This window comes from Lissotriton vulgaris, chromosome 5, assembly GCF_964263255.1.
Source record: "Lissotriton vulgaris chromosome 5, aLisVul1.2, whole genome shotgun sequence".
NCBI classification, from domain to species: Eukaryota; Metazoa; Chordata; class Amphibia; order Caudata; family Salamandridae; genus Lissotriton; species Lissotriton vulgaris.
Genome location: NC_141693.1, coordinates 365,882,966 through 365,900,781, shown reverse-complemented (window position 1 = coordinate 365,900,781; position 17,816 = coordinate 365,882,966). Strand labels below are relative to the sequence as shown.

Genomic DNA, 17,816 nt, shown 5'->3' with positions numbered 1-17,816 from the left:
CACAACATTTCAGTTTTTTTCTGTTTCTACAGTTGTTTCCCTACCAGGAGGAGCCAGGTACTAATTATGCAAGTGGCACAGATATACAGTTTGGAAAGTTAATGTTAATTGTTCAGTATAATTGAAATGCTCTATATAACACGCATGGTTCCTCAGCGGCTAGGCCTACATTCAATAAATAAAGGAAATTGTGTTCGACCTTGATCCAGAACTTGCATGATGCTCGTTTCTATAATCAGTGGTTATCGTGAAATTGGGCATGAATCCTGACTGAAGTTGTGTTTGAAAAGTGCTGTGCACCAGGACGAGCAGGCCCATCTTTATTGCTGGTGGCGCCCGGAGTTACACTCTTTTAGCTACCCTATCCACCACCCATGACTTCCTTCTCAACTGATTCCCTCACTACCACCCTCCAACAGTGCCCCTCATCTCTTCCTAGCCCCTCTCTCACATTCATGTCTTTTTTAGCACTACTCATAATAGTATCGGGTGACAGAGCACATTAAATCACACACATTATATAGAGACAATGAATCATACATGTCTAAATCAATCACCTTGTTCCCTTGCCATAACCGTTGTCACTTTCACACAATCTCAAAATCAATGCACTAAAGTTACTAAACATCAACTCCTACCCTAACCTAAATTCAATTTAATTATAGGGTAACAATAATTTTTAGATAATAAGTTACCTTGTTAAAACAATAAACCTAAACACAGCCTTCAGTGATATTCATTTAACAAATGTTTATTATAATAATGTAATGCTAACCCCAACACCCAACTGTTATATAGTATTGTATCCATCAACGCTGTGGTCATCCCTCCTTAACAAAAAAAAGCGATAGCAAACAAACATTAGAACACACAGGAAGAATTTTACAGCAGTACAGGAACACAAAAATTAGAAGACATTTGTTCTGTTAATTCTTTTTTTAATAGGGTTGTTCAGTTCTACATAATATCTTCTTGGTTTTATATAAAATAAAAAAAATTACAACGCTTTTTTATAACTTTACAACATGCTGCACAGCAGCCACACTGCTCTACACCATATCTTAAAAACATTGGCAAAACAATGGCTCTGGCTAAACACTTATAAGGTCCCAAAAGCGAGACCTATTGGCTATGCCAATTCTTGTTTTTCTGACTGTTGGGGACTTAGGGTGGTGGATGCTAATAGATTTATTGCCCACATTCTGTCGGGTGTTAAAAGCTGTTAATTGCCATTCTCCTGATTATCTTCCATCATCCTTAGGGAGATGGGGGTGTTAAAAACCGAGGTATAGCAATGGTGTGCCGTGTAGAAGAAGGATCATATTACTTTGTCCGCAAAGATACATTTCGCCTTTTCATCTTTGTCCCTGGGTTGTCTCTCTGATCCGGTAGGGAATGTGAAGTGTTTTCCTCCTCGAGTTGCTGGGGCTTTGCTTGGCCCTACCCTTCGGGCTTTGACACACACAGGCCCTGAGAGAGGACTTCTCTGTTTGGCCACCAAAACCCTAACATATATCTGTGTGATGTGGCAAAGAATTTGCGTCCGGTTTGGATTGTCGGATGCTGTGACTGGAGATATTTTGTTTCAGGCATTTCATTGCTGAGTCAGGATTTGCAAACCATTCGTCATCTGTCTACACCAAGCCCTGCATTCAGCAGCTGGTAACCCTTTCCAGGAGGCTGATGTAGACCGTGTATGTGAAAGTAGCCTAGCTAACTTTAAAAAAGGTCAACGTAATATTTCTACAAAAAATTATAATTATTTACCTGGATAGTAGAAGGCTGTGAACATATCTACAGTCATTCATTCTTCACCCCTCTCCTTTTCTCATGTTTGCAGCGGGAATCTTTCTGGATTCACTATGCTGTGCATTATTCCGCCGTCTAGTGGTTGGGTCCGGAATCGTAGTCTTTTCTTTCTTTTTTTTTTTTTGTGGCCCAGGTGGGCGTCGACGTCCCACCTTTTGGTGTACTTCCTGTGACGTCGGCATGCTTCCTGCGGAAGCTCCCACCTTTGGGCGCCATCTTCAGATTCTTTTTTCCGCCGTTGGTTCTGGATCGTCACCGAGAGGCTCCAGAGTTTTGGGAGAAAAGAAGAAGAAAAAGGCGAAATTTTCACAGAAAAGATTGGAGAAGATACCAAGGAATAAGATCACCAAGCCGGGACGACGAAGAAGGAGGTGAACTTCGAGATCTTCGACGTCCAACGGAGAATGCGCACACAGGGGGCCCCCTGAGCACAGGAATGAACAAAACACCCTTTAAATTCAGCCGTAACTGCCACCACAAATACGCACAGAAGGACCAGCACCCGGTCTGCAACCTCTGCTTACCGGTCAACCACGAGAGCAAGGATTGCAACGCCTGCTCCGCCTTCACCCCAAAGACACTCAGGGTTGGAGAGAGACAGAGGAGAGCCAACTACACCATGCAAGGCAAGGGCCAACCTCCGTCGCTTCGGGTCCTGGGCCTCTCCAGCGACAAAGAGGACAACATCGCAGAGGGACCAGATGACTACATGGTCGTAGAGACCGATAAGAACGCATCTAAAGAGGTAGGAGAGACGTCGACCCCAAAACCCCTGACAGACTCTCGAAAGCCCGATCAGGACTCTCGAAAAACAGAGTCTAAGTCCTCAAAGGGAGCACTGGCGCCGAAAACCTCGACGGCCGCAGCTGCATCCAAGGACAGACAGCCCAGCAGATCCTTCGAAAAGGACTCCCAGGCGGCGAAGAACGGCGAAAAGCCAGGGCCGTCGAAGCACGTCCCCGAAAAGGACCGCTCGACTTCGAAGGAGAAGGACCCGAAGGTCGCTTCGACGTCGACGACTAAGTCGAAGAGATCGGCCAAAACGCTCGACGCCGACCATGCCGCCGAGATGGAGAGGAAAAAGAGAAGGCTCGAGGCTAAAATGGAGAACATCCTGCAAAGGAAGAAAGAGTTCAACGAGAAAATGAAAAGGTTCACGATTCCGTCGAAACCGCGGCCGACGATTGTCGAAATAGAAGAGGAAGAGGAGTTTGGCGCCGAAGGGCCGCCAAAAACTCCCGAGCCACAGGAACACCTCGAGGAAGAGGGCCTATACTATGAGGAAGAAGGCGACGATGACCAGCGAATGACTTTCGGCTCGGCATCCTCGATGACACAAGACCTGGAATGGCCGGGCATCGACTCCGAAAATCCGGAAGAGCCCGTGGAGACTTATGCTTCGATGCCTTCGCCACCAGATGACATTGGGGCCTATAACATGGTCATCAAGTACGCGGCAGCGGCCTATGGAGTCAAATTGGAGGAGGAAAAACCAAAAGGCATGTTTCCTTTTTGAGACCCTGCTCCCCACTCAAAGAGTCAGTTCCTCCCCATGCTTCCGAGTGTCATGGACCAAGGGAGGGAGGCGTTCAAAGATCCAGAAAACTGCAGGTCTGTCACACCTAGGATGGAGAATAAATACAAACACCCCTCTCAGGATCCGTCACGGCGGACTCCATTATTGCGGCAACAGCCAGAAAGAGGGCAAATGTCCCAACAACGTCAGGCCCACCACCAGACAAAGAAAGTAGGAGAATGGACCTGACTGGGAGAAAGATAGAGAGAAATGCAGCAGTACGCTGGCGCATTGCGAACTCCAACGCCCTACTGAACAAACACCAGTACCAACATTGGGACGAGATGGGGCAACTGCTCAAGCACCTCCCAGAGGTATACCAGCAAAGGGCGTCACACCTGGTGAAAGAGGGGAATAATATAGCAAATGCTTGCCTAAAAACGGCTTTGGATGGGGCTAACACATCCAGCAGACTTATGATGATAGGAATCACAGAAGGAAGGCAGGCAGGCCTGGCTTAGGATCTCAGGCTTCAAGCCGGAAGTGCAGAACAACATTCTAAGCACTCGCTTCAATGGAGAGACACTGTTCGGGGCACCGGTGGATGAGAAACTCACCCAGCTCAAGAAAGAAAAGGAAACTGCAAGGTCCATGGGGGCCTTACAATTCAGATGGATGAGAAGGGGTACCCCGACACGGAGACCAAACGGAAGGGGAGGAAACCAGCCGGGAATGTCACACCAGACATTCCAGCAGGCGCACCGGGGCGACAACAAATCCCAGCAGGGGCAGCAAAAGCAAACCTGGCAGTACCAGCCTCGGGCCAGTCCTTTCGCCGGAGGGCGAAAGAACAAGGGCAGACAAGGAGAGGGGGCCAACAACCCACCTCAAAGTGACTCCGTCATACCAAGCGTGCCCACCCACACGACCCCTCCGAGGGTGGAGCACAACAAGGACAACAAGAGGGAGTTACACGGACCAAACATCGACGAACATGTAACACCAGTAGGAGGCAGGCTAAGACACTTCTTCCAGGAGTGGAAGAAGATAACTACAGACAGATGGATACTCAACATCATACAGTTTGGATACTGCATAGAACTGGAAAAGAAACCACCAAACAGGAAACCGAAAAGGAAGGCGCATTCAGGACTAGCGCTGCTCCTAGAGGAATCACAAGAACTTTTCCAAAAGGAGGCCATCTAACTAGTTCCATTCAGAGAAAGGAACAAGGGAGTGTACTCAAACTATTTCCTAGTTCCAAAAGTGGATGAAACGCTAAGACCCATCCTGTATCCAAGGTTCCTAAACAGATACATAAAGACACAAAAGTTCAAAATGACATCCCTCCAAGAGGTCATTCCTCAGATAAGGGACAGGGACTTCATGTCCACCATAGACCTCAAAGATGCCTACCTGCACATTCCCATGAACAGGCAGCACAAACATCTACTAAGATTTACCATCAACAAAGAACACTACCAGTTCACAGCCCTAGCCTTTGGACTAAAGTCCGCACCAAGGGTGTTCACCTAATGTCTCGCAGCCGTGGCAGCGTACCTGCGCAGGGAAGGTATTCATGTATACCCATACCTCGACGACTGGCTAATTAAAGCTAGTTCACACCGGACATGCAAGGAACACGCACAGCGGATCACAGAGACACTGACAGACCTGGGATTCTCCATACACTGGGGAAAATCCTAAATGGAACCAGAGCAAGTGAAGATCTTCCTGGGGGCACAGATCAACACCATACAGTGCAAGGTGTTCCCCAGCGACAAGAGAACACTGGCCCTGCTGAAGGAGACACGCCACTACCAGAAGGGGCGAGCTCTGGCAGTGAGGACAGCGAGCAAGATCATGCGGATGATGGCGTCCTGCATACACCTGGTCCCCAGTATACGGCTCCACATGAGACCATTCCAGGAATGGCTGCAACAGCAATTGTCACAGGCTACAGGAAGTTGGGAGGATCTAGTGGTTGTAACGCACGCAGTGCAGGAGGAGATTACATGGTGGAACAGGGAGAACATAACAAGGGGGAAGCCCTTAACACCACCAACCCCAATGGTGACCATCCCACAGACGCATCCCAGAAGGGATGGGGAGCACACATGAACAAACTCAAAGTGAGGGGTCTGTGGACTCCAGTAGATGTGGTCAGACACATCAACTACTTAGGACTGAAGACCGTGTTCCTCGCCCTGAAGGCATTCCAGAAACAACTGCACAACCAAAGGGTGTTGATACAAACAGATAACACAACAACGATGTTCTACATCAACAAACAGGGAGGAACACAATCAGTCGCACTGTCCAACCTAGCGCAGGAAATATGGAGATGGGCCATCCCACTCAAAATAGACCTGCTAGCCATACACCTACCAGGGAAGGACAATGTGGAAGTAGACTGGCTCAGCAGACAGACTTCAGCATCCCACGAGTGGGAGCTCAATGCACAAGAAACGCAAAGGCTATTCAGAAGGTGGGGAACACCGACAATAGACCTATTTGCAACACACCAGAATTCAATATGCCGACACTTCGCATCCAGGCAACCTGAGGAGCAATCCCAGGGGAATGCCCTATGGATAAGCTGGTCGAAGACATTTGCCTACGCTTTTCCCCCGATACCGCTGATACACAGAGTACTAAACAAGTGCAGAACCAGCAACATTACAATGATCCTGGTGGCACCCCAGTGGGCCAGGCAGACCTGGTACTCACAGATAAGGGAAATGGCACAGGGACCACCCCACAGGTTCGGGAAAAGGAAAGACTTACTCTCCATGCAAAACGGAGAAGTACTACACCCAGAGCCAGAGAGCCTCAGCCTAGCGGCATGGCTCCTGAAAACATAGAGTTTGCACACCTAAGGTTACCTCAGAGCACCCTGCGGGTGCTACGGGAGGCAAGGAGACCTAGCACACGAAGGTGCTATGTGGCAAAATGGAAGAGGTTCACACAAAAGTGCAGCAAGAAGAAGCTACACAAGAAAATGACATGGGAATCAACGGTGCTAAGATATCTCACGCACCTGCTGAAAGCAAAACTAAGTTCATCCTCGCTTAGAGTACACCTAGCATTGATAGTAGCCTACACAAGAGGAGAGACAGGAAAGAGCTTCTTTACATCACAGATAGTAAAGAGATTCCTCGAAGGGGCAAAAAGGATCGCACCACCTAAGAGGATGCCGCCACCGGCATGGAACCTTAATTTAGTACTTACAGAGCTCATGAAAGCGCCCTTTGAACCCATCCATAAGGCCTCCCTACAAATGCTGACAATGAAGACAGCCTTTCTGGTGGCAATCACCTCACTGTGCAGGGTAAGCGAACTACAAGCGCTAACACTACAAGAACCCTCCGTTCAAATACACAATGATAGGGTGGTAATGAGAATTGACCCACACTTTATGCCAAAAGTGGTGTCAAGGTTCCACATGAACCAAACAGTACAAATACCAAGCTTCTTTCAGAAACCGTCCACAAGCGCAGAGAGGGCACTGCACACCCTGGACGCTAGAAGAGCAGTAATACACTACATAGAAAGAACTAAAGAGCACAGGAAAACAAAGCAGTTCTTTGTGTCCTTAGCAAGCAGTGTCCTGGGTAGACCAGTAACAAAGGGAACCATCGCACGATGGATCGCACAAACTATACAATTCTGCTACAAACAGGCAGGCCAAGAACTAGCAGAAGGGGCACGAGCCCACTCTACCAGGAAGAAAGGAGCAACAATAGCCTTCCTAGCTAACACACCCATTTAAGTCATATGCCTGGCGGCAACATGGGCTTCAGTGCACACGTTCACTAAGCACTACTGTGTGGATATACAAATGAACAAGGAAGCACAAGTAGGACAGAAGGTGTTTCAACATATATATTCAACAACCAACGCTCATCTTCCACCCAGCCGCCACAAACATAACAAACCGCTACAAAGTCTATGCACAGCATAGTGAATACAGAAAGATTCACGCTGCAAAACTAATAGTTTCTTACCTGTCGGTGTAGTTTTGCAGCTTGAAGATCTTTCTGGATTCACTAGCGAACCCACCCACCTCCGCCAGAAAGATGAGGCAGGAGAACAAGGTGGTATATGGTCAATATAGAAAGAGACACTTTTAAAGGACAAAGCGGAAAAAAATCACTTACTGGAGGAAGAAATAGAAAACATTGCCAAAGGATTCACAAACAGAACACAAAAACAAGAAAAAAGAATCCGAAGATGGCGCCCAAAGGTGGGAGCTTCCGCAGGAAGCTTGCCTACGTCACAGGAAGTACACCAAAAGGTGGGACTTCGACGCCCACCTGGGCTACAAAAAAAAAAAGAAAGAAAAGACTGCGATACCGGACCCAACCACTAGAACGCGGAATAATAACTGCATAGTGAATACTGAAAGATTTTCAAGCTGCAAAACCGACAGGTAAGAAACTATTTGTTACTCTTGAATATATGACGTCACAACGCAAACAATTACAACGCATTCCTTTACAATGCGGTTTTTACATCGCAACTACCATTCCAACGCATGATTTTACAACGCATGCCATTACAACGCATACCATTACAACGCATAATACTTTTGGGGCAACAGTGGGGTAAGTGTTGGATAGTGTAGGGGTAAAAATTGCTATTCCCACTCCAGTGAGTGCAACAGTAGGGTAAGTGTTGGATAGTGTAGGGGTAAAAATAATATCCCCAAGTACCCCAAAACCCTTACCCACCCTAAAACAAAAAAATCCCCCTTACTTACCTTCTAATGAGTTGTAAGGGCATGCATTGCAATGGTATGCGTTGTATTAGCATGCGGTGTAGTGACATGCGTTGTAATGGCATGTGATGTAAAGGCAGCTGCTTTGTAACAGCTGCGTTGTAAAGGTAGTGCATTGCAATGACTGTGTTGTAATGGTTGTTTCCCGTTACTCTTAAGGTTCCTTTCAAGCAGCCTTTAAACCCATCTTGCATTAAATCCAAGCCTCCTAGCATCAGCAACTTCTCTTTATCTGCCCGCATAACGTTTCTCTATTACACATAACATTACTCAGACATTCAATTATCTGGATCATTTGTTAGGACACAAAACACATTTTGCGTTTCCAAAAAACACCCTAGGTGACACAGGTTTGGCAAAGAGCCTCAAGACCCCAATCCTGAATGTACACCATGATGTAGAGACAATTGACAACGCACCTGACAATCATAATATGCTCTCTCTACTGCTTGAGGGCCTGAACTCTGGCCTGACCTAGGTTGAAATTGTGAGAGATCCGGATTTCTGTTTTGGCTCCACAAAGTTGTTCACCACTTTTTCACAGGAGATGCATTCTCTATAATTATGCCACAGATATCACCTGATAGCTCCCAGAATAAACGTGATGGCCCATTATGTGATGCCAGTGGTATACATGAGGTATGTTATAAGGAGCCGGACTTCTAGTTTCCTGGGCTTTCTCTATTAAATTTACTGGGATTACAGTGTCTTGATGGATAATAAATTCCCTTGTAACCCTATCTTTAGTGAATTTTGTCTGAATAGTTTTCCCCTGTATCTGATGTGTAGCTGTTAACTCCAAAAGTCCCTTTTCCAGTATTTATTTGACCAATCCAGCTAGTGTGAGGCAAAGAGTTTCTGTCTAGGCAACCCACCCTTCTCCGTGTTTCACATCTACGAATAACACCTGACGTACAGGATGTACAGCGACCTGTCAATCACTGCTCCAATTCTCTGTCCCCTCCTGTGACTAAACTCAAACAAGGAAATACGTTAAATACGTTACTTTACAAAGGGTCAGCCGAGCTCCATGGAACAATCCCCCTTATTTGGCGCAATGATGACTTGTGGTCTTACGCTGCACAACCAAAGTGCCAGTCAATCGATCTCACCCAAAGTGAACTTAACAGCTCCATTCATAGCAAACTCAAGATATAACTTTCACTCCACATCCCTCATGCTAAGGAGAAGTCATTGGGAATATGAGTCCCCTTGATCAAGACGTAAGTGAGATTGACAAATAAACTACTATATACAGAAACGGGAGAGTTTCAGAAAGGCTAGTAGAGCCAATACATAGTAAGTCATACGTCAGGCCTGCTTTACGTGTCAATGACTCAGTCAAGTTCAACCAGACTTTTAGAGAAACCGTCTTCTCCGCAAAATCTTACAAATTCTAGGAAGGTGAGTTCCCTTTTGAACAAACCTGGCTAATATCTAACTGGTGCCATAAAACCTGAAATTATGCATCAATGTAGGACAAAAGTATGTGGTATGATCGACTGAATTGCACAACAAAAAATGCAAATTGTTTCTTGCATAAAAGGGCAATGGCAAACAAAGACTAACACATAGTTCTTCGTGTTCCTATTTAGGAAGGACGTAACTCTGCCACTCTGGCAGGAATGTCGTTTTGGAGCTCGGCCAAGACTGATTTGTATATTACTGATCCTCACCTGAACTTGGTCAGCTGATGAGGCACTTATTTATGTTATCTACATTTATAGGTTCAATATATTACAAAGAGATGCACAATACTTGGACATATTCTAAATTCAGGGTGCCCTTTTAGAATAACTACTAGTTAAATAACTTTCTGATGTAAACTTGAATTGCTACTAACTGAAAAACTGTGAAAAAACATTTCATAGCAAGGAAGACATATTTTTTCAACTTTTAAAAATATTTCAATAAGCAGAGTTTTTATCTTCCGCTGTGAAATTATAATACAATAATATAAAGCAGGCAGGTCCTTCATACAGCTCATTAACAATACTGCACATCTGTGGACAGGTATTATGCTACTTCATGGGTGTGCTTGGTTGGAAAAGTGTGGCATAAGTGGCAATTGTTTCAGTGCCCTGCATGCTGTCCAGAACTGTGAAGCGAAAGAAGAAAGAGACAGGATCTTTAAATGGAGCTGGTGTATAAATGAAGAGACGGGTACATGTGTCGGAAATGTTTTAATGCTATTCGTGTACGTCAAAGGTGGCTCAACCATAAAACCGCAATTCTGCAAGGAGTGAAGCCAATGAGAGTGAGAGGTTGTTGTGCCTACCTTCCAACTGGTACTCTGGAAAGTCTTTTTAAAGCTTAAAAGTAATATTGCAGATGGGGGCCATTGACCAAATACTGCACTGCACCAGTGAGCTAGTAAAATGGCTGGCAAATGCAAACAACCAGTGGAATTGGGTGCTTGGGATGGGCAGGTCAGTTACCCCCAGGAAGGGGATCCAACAGAGAAGTGAGTCAACCAATAAGACGTTCATTTAACATATACATTACACCCTTAATTGAGACATTAGCAAGGATACATTTGCAACGTACATGTAGACTTCATAGCTCGTTACCACTAAATAAAACTTAGCAGAGAGGAGAAAAGCTACTGCCAAGACTTGGGTATACCAGGCATGTAATGACGAAACAAAAAGAAGGGGCAAATGGCTTGCTTTAAAGAGCTATATAATCTTGTATTTGTATTTATATTTCAAACTCATAAAGTTGCAAGAAAAAAATGCGTTAGAAAATATATCCATTAAAAAATGCATTTGACTTTTATATGAGATTTGTGCTCATTTTATTTTTTACAATATCTTTGAATCAGTCTCCTTACTGCTTGAGTGCTAAATTAAAAGTTGCAAATATAAACAATAGCTTCAAACACATAAAGGAGGAAAGAACACGTATTTTTTCAGTTATAAATCACATTTGTACCTTTCACAAATAAAGGCATAATTGAGCTTAGAATAACTCAAAACGAAAAAATGTGAAACGAACAGAAATTCACCATAGCACTATTAAAATGTGTATAAAAAAATCTGAAAATGAGCTTATGAAATGTGTTTTGTTTGCATGTTTTTTAAAAGATAACTGTTTGGTGTGTTAAGAGAAAGAGGGATGGAGTGAGGCGGTGCTGGATGGTTTTCCTTGAATGAAAGGACTTTTGATACCCTTCACTTCCTGCCGCCCTAAGCAAACATTTGGGTGTGGATAGGTTTAGGCGCAGATCTGCAGTGAGCCAACAAACATGCAGTGCAGGAGAAAGACATTTGCACTCATCCCTGCTCCTTTCCACAGCAGATCATCTCACCACTTCTGGAGGAGTATTCGCTGATCAAGCCACAACCGGTCAGTTTCATACAAGCCAATCAACCGCAACCACCCAAGAAGAGCATCAACGGATATAAGGAGGAGGATGGCACTACAGGTACAGTAGAGGGAAAAAGGATGCATGAGTGTCAAGAGGGACTGTGGTAACAGAGTGCAGTGTCATACTGGCCTATTGGGCAATCTGTCAGTGACCAAAGGGCTAGTCTGTCAGGTCAGTGTGTGGGCAGGTGTTCTGGCAGCTTGTGGGCCTGTTTTATGGTCCAGTGGGCCGGTTTTTACTGTTGTTTTCCCTGATATTACCACAAACATTGCCTGCAGCAAGCACAAATGCATGCAATCTCACATACCTTGCAAAACACTTACACAGCATGTCTTCTAAAGTTCAAAACTACCCTTATTTGCAAATGTGTGCCACTTTTTTAGATCTCTGTTTCGCTAATGAGGGCCACTTGTATTTTGGTGCCACAGCATATTTTCTGACACAGTCTAACCCTGACATAAGATAGGGAAGAGATGGAGAATGTTTATTTTTTATAGTCTTTATTGATTTTCACACAAAAAATAAGACAGTAGAAATCCACCACAATTGCGCAGTCCCCCAACAATGGAAAGAGTGTCTACAATTAACAAAAACAATAAGAAACATTCCCCAAACCCCCTACCCTCCTTCCCACTTCCCACTTCGCTCTCGTAATCTTTATTTCTGAAATAGCAGATATATTCCGGTGTCTTGACTTGTCCATGGACCTTCAGGCCGAAGCCTCGTATCCACAACCCAGGGAGCACCACGTCCCAGAGACCCCTGGAGCCCTCAGTCTGTCGCAGGTCCCCTTCCCTACCAGCCGGGTCAGACCCTAACTCCCCCAGGCTGTGAGTCCAGCATATCACATATCAGCGTGCAGTTAGGCTATTATTCCATACTCTCATCTAACAAAGGAGCTAGAGAATGGGTTATTGCAAGTACTTTACAAAGTAGGAAGGTGACCTCTACAAACAGAGAGGGGTGAACTGACCAGAGGGGGTAAACATTACAAGGAGACATGGCGACCTTGACCAAGAGTGGGTGAATTACTATAGGGACTGCAGAGGGTAGAATTCTGCGCACATACTGTCACGAAGAACACTGTGAATAGATATAGAATTAGGTGCAAAGTAAATGCTCGACTATGGAAGATGTTGAATAGCCACACACGGCGTTATCCCACCACCCTAGAACCCCACTGTGAGTAAAACTGAGAATTACTGAGAGTGAGAGAAGGGGACAGGGCATGCTTCTTGTTGGGCAGCTATGCTGTGGGTGACAGAAATCTCAAAGAGCTCGTAACATCTTTTGCAAAGTCCCCCATTATAATGCACTATACCAGTGGGATTGCAGGTAAGTGGAAGAAGATTACTAGGTAAGAGGGAAGATGGCCTACCAGAGATGGGGAATTGATATATAAGAAGTTGGCACATATCAAAATTAAAGTATAGAGGGATAATGGGCACTAAAAAGTGGAAGGTACTATGACGATGGCTCCGTGTGCATAGATATAGAAAGAAGGATGCTACTGAAGGTACTGTACTGAGACACGAAAGACACACAGATGATGGACGGAATGCAGAGCAAATCAAACATTCACCCCCAGTCAATAGATCTGGGTTAAATTAATCGTTCTTTTGCTCTCCATGCCAACCCAGTTTAGACCCAGCCGTATGCAAATCAGACTTCACCCTGTGCCTCATGGGAACAGTCCAGCACGAACTGCCAAGCCAGGTCCTCCCTGGACCAGAAACAAGCATTCTGGGACAGGTTTGGGGGCATCACCCCTCATCAGCCAGGCTAGCTTGAATCCAGTGACACAGTGGCTGGGTTTAAACTGGAATGACATGGAGAGCAAACAAACGATGGATGTAGGCCCAGATCTCTGTACTGGGGTGAGTGTTTGACATTGTTCAACATTCTGACCATCAATTGTTCTTTTTGCATTTGTCACCCCGAGTGGGACGGGTATGCCCAGACGTAGGCCCCGTGCTCTCTATGCCACTGGAGTCAAGCTAGCCTGGCTATTGAGGTGTGAAACCCCGAACTGGTCCTAGGATGCTTGTTTCCGGTCCAGGGAGAACCTGACCTGAGAGAACACCACACTCTCATTGCTTGACTCTGAAAAATAATGTTGTTATATATTGTTTAATTTACTTGTTTTGTATTTTTGCTAATTAGTTGATTTAAGGGTGGTACCCCCCAATACCCATCTTCTCTCTTTTTGTATACTATTACCGTCTTTTCATTCGTTTCATTTAGTTTTCTTTCTTTATTCTCCTGACCCCTAATACTGCCTTTCTCCATGTCCTTGTTTTGGCATACCTTCCCGTTGATGAGGCATAGATGGCTATGCACTTTCTCAAATGTAATCCCAAAAAAGAGATTCTCTTCAGCCTCATCTAACATTTCTGCTTTCCTTTTCCCCTTTGTAACTGCCTTTTCTTCTTTTATTGATAACCTTGGTTTTTAGTTTGATTCTTCTCATAACTGCCCATCAAAACTTTAGCTCTTTCTGTCCTTAACTATTGCTGCTCCTTACATGTTGGTCTTCCCAAATGTACTACTGCTCCCTTTCAGGTCAGTCAAACGTCTTGTACATCACTCGCATATTTGTCCTGATCTGTCTCAACTTCTTCCTACATTTTAAATGTTTTAAGTTTAAATGTCCCTGTTTTTAATCTTCTATGTTCATTCTTTAGCCCAGTCTTGCTTATCTTCTTTGGTCATTCCGCTTCTTGCTCTGTGATGCACTGTCTCAATTACTGTTACTCATTCCCATCTGTCTCTTCTTGCTTTCACTGTTTTTCTCTTTTAGCTCCTTAATCATGGAATGAGCTTCCTGTTTCTGAAGAACAGTATCTTTAATTATCACACCATCCCAGTCCTGCTGTATAATCTTATTGTAAATTAATCTTTGACTTAATTTTGTGGACATACTATTTTATGCACAGTGTCTAGGATAAAAGTGCTCTTATAAATACACTAAATCAAGATTGGAGTTAGATTTTCTCATTCTATTCCAGAAATCTGTGCCTTCTGTCGCAAAGGCATCTCTGCTCAGGCTGCTGTTGTAGAGGCCATGAGGAAGCAATACCACGCTGGCTGCTTCACCTGCAGAAAGTGTCAACTTCCACTGGCAGGGCAGCGGTATTACCAGATGGACGGTCAGCCAATCTGTGACTCCTGCTATAAGGTGAGATTTAATTCCCTCCCACCACCACCCTCTGCCCTGCCCACCCAACCAGCTTTCCATCCCCCGACAAAGCATGGGTATGTATGTAGAACTTTGACACATAAGGAGAAAGTGAGAAGTCTCTATATATTAATGACTATTATTTCTCCTGACAAATCATCATTGGACCCTCCGCTCTCGGGGTGAGGTATTGTTGTGTTAGGATCCCAGAGAGGATAGATTAATTATGGTTAGGCCTCTTTTTTGACATTTTCGTCTGTATTTTCACATATATATTGTTTTCTTGTCTTCTTGGTATTTATTCATATTTATTCATATTTTATTTTTTGGGTGAATAAAAAATTAATTAGAACTAGTATATTTCCATGGTTAACATGTAACTGTGCTCTCGAAATTTGTAGCCAAACACAAAACAACAATACAATCACCTAAACACATTAGCAGTGTAGAACTAGCATTTGAGCACGTCTGCAGCTTTTAAGCTTCATTAGTAAAATCTAATATTTCTAAATCTACACTGTCAATATGCACATTGATTGTACAAGAATTCGTGACTGACAGAATGGAGAGACACTAATGTGAAAACCTAGTTTCAGATTTTTTTTTTTTAAATAAATTGAAACGTGAAAAGATATTGTGCCCTATCAGCATTTATAGGTATACATTAGTAAAATAAAAAAAATTGGAACCTTAATTATGAAATGCTCGTCACACCTATTACCCATCAGACACAGTGGCGGAGATTTCCCATTGATAAAATGTAGGGACAAATTAATACAGTTTAATAATTCCTAAAAAAAGTAAAAAATATTTTAATGCACAATAAAATTATAAAGTAATTTAAAATTATTATTGTTTACCTAGAACTAATAACATCTAATGTAATGGCACATAAACTGATCAAAGTACATTTTAATAAATAATTACATGATTAAAATATGTTAATTTTATATATTATTTTTCAACAATTTAAACAATCTTTATATTTTAATAATCTAATTACTTTTTAATTTAAATAATAGCTATTTGCTTTTGTATTAATTTAAAATACTTTTCATTTTTTTGAAAAACTATTGGAAAGTGTAGTTGAATTCTTTTGTATTCAAAAAATCGGAAATTATTCATTTTTAAATGATTGAATAATTACTTCACTGTGTAACTTTGTAACACTAAAATAATGTTATATGTTTTTCATTTAAAAGTCTAAATAATTTGATTGATTATTATTTTCTATGGGGTGTTACATTAAGCCCATCCCGCAATTTGTATCTATTTGAGTGAGGGGGTTAAGGCTGGATCCACTAGGGTACCCCATATTCACACACTTCTTCTCAGCACATCTGGACTCATTCTGTTAACCCGCTTCTGAGACATGCAAGTCAGTGCCAAAGACATATACCCCCATACATATTGAGCACAAGTGTAGCCTGGGCACCGTATATGGGTGCAGAACTAGTTGGCAGCATGTTTAGTGCTGGGTGTGTTTTGCATTTAGGAATTTGTTGAATGCTTCAGCCTAGAGGCCTCTAAGCATGTCGGTTCCTGAAGATACCACTTTGGAAGAATGTGTTTGCCGCTGGGAATTTTTGAGGGGTTGCTTATGTTCTTCCTAGGTTTAAAATATGTTCCAGAAAACCTTCAATGAAGAATGCACTTGATGGCGGGATAGTTCAAGAGGTCTTTCTCGTGGTTGCCAATGTAATATTCCATTACATCCTTACACTGAAGGGGCACCTGTTGATCAAAATGTATGAAATGTCCAAATTAAGCACAGAGAATTCTGTTGCAATTTGTTACAAGCAGAGAATTCGAGAGGGAGAGACAATATTTATGCATCACACCGTGCAGGGTTTACCAGACTAGACTTGAACTCCAAGCTCCTATACACGTAACCCAGAGACAAAATCCTGAACTTAGCCTCCTTAGAGTTGACCTCCTTAGAAGGTCATCCAGAGACATATACCTGTGTAGAGACAGTGCCTTAGCTTTGGAGATAAGAAATTTACCATCTAAAAATACTCCCACTAGCTGGTAGCTGGAGCAGGTCACTGTAATCAGGTGTAGCAGTGTCTGCGGTGTATGAAAGTATGTTAGGTAGAGAAGCTCGTCTCATTAAATTTGTAATCGGAATCAACCTTACCGTCTTCTTCCACACACTCAAAGAAAGTGGTTAATACACGTTGACGCCAGATGGCTTGGTAATGTTCCAAGATAATACCGTCCCCCACCACCTTAACTTCAAGACCCCACAGACACAATTCAGTTGTATCAGCACTTCCAGCATGAGCTGCTCTTTCTAACAGAAAATGTGTCTTTTTTAAGGGCTCTGCTACCCTTTGAACTTGGATTTATGCTAAGTTAAGTACTTAAAGTAAGCTTACTATCCCTCTCTCACTTTCACCAACAAATCGTCTTACTGGATTTGAAATGTGGGACCAGTAGTTACACATAAACACTGCTGCAAAAGCTCAACCTTCCTAGATATCCCATTGGAATAAAGTAGCTTTAAGTGCCAATAGCCTCAATTTAGATGAAAGCAGCGTGCTGCCTCCGCCCAGTGCTAATGCCAGTCACCACCCTAACATTTCCACATACTGGCTTTTGGTGTTAATTGTTCTTGATTACTGAGACAGATGTGTCATGGTAGGAGAATGGCAGAGCAGCTTCAGACTTTAGTACAGTGATGCAAGCACCAGAGGGAACAATACCTGGGATAGACTCAGTATAGGGGTGAAATCCTAGGGCATTGCGGGGAAGATTCTCAGGGAACCCCAGAGCATGGGGTCCACTCATGTCTAATACATGCCACCACTCAAACCTTCCTACATCATGGTCACTAGCTGGAATTGTCCTTGCTTATCAAGGTGGCTGTGCCACAGAAGGAAAATGGCTGGGCAGCGGCAAACATTTGGTGGTGCAAGCACTGGTTGAAACAGCACCCGTTGCAGGCTTAGTGTGTTGGGGATCCCAGAGGAGCGCAGGGACAATCTTGGCAGATCCTAAGGGCTCGGGGTTCCCGAGCCACCATTCTGTTAATCCCATGAATTACTTTCTCTGCTGTGACCCAGACAAAATAAAAGGGAAATTCATTTAGAGTAATGCCCCTTTCATCAGGATGGACGTACACACCCCAGGGTACCTGTTAACCTTTCATGGGGTCACC

The 17,816-nt window shown here is 43.7% G+C and overlaps 1 protein-coding gene across 2 annotated transcripts in view; it reads left to right on the top strand.

Moving 5' to 3' along the window:
* Nucleotides 1-17,816, top strand: part of FBLIM1 (filamin binding LIM protein 1) — a 112,570-nt gene that overhangs the window by 77,548 nt on the left and 17,206 nt on the right. The window contains exons 4-5 of one of the 2 annotated variants that reach the window (XM_086921694.1): nt 11,403-11,532; nt 14,484-14,653. In XM_086921694.1, coding sequence (XP_086777820.1) covers nt 11,403-11,532; nt 14,484-14,653 — 300 coding nt within the window. The remainder of the gene's footprint in view (nt 1-11,402; nt 11,533-14,483; nt 14,654-17,816) is intronic. The other variant, XM_086921695.1, reaches the window with a different exon arrangement.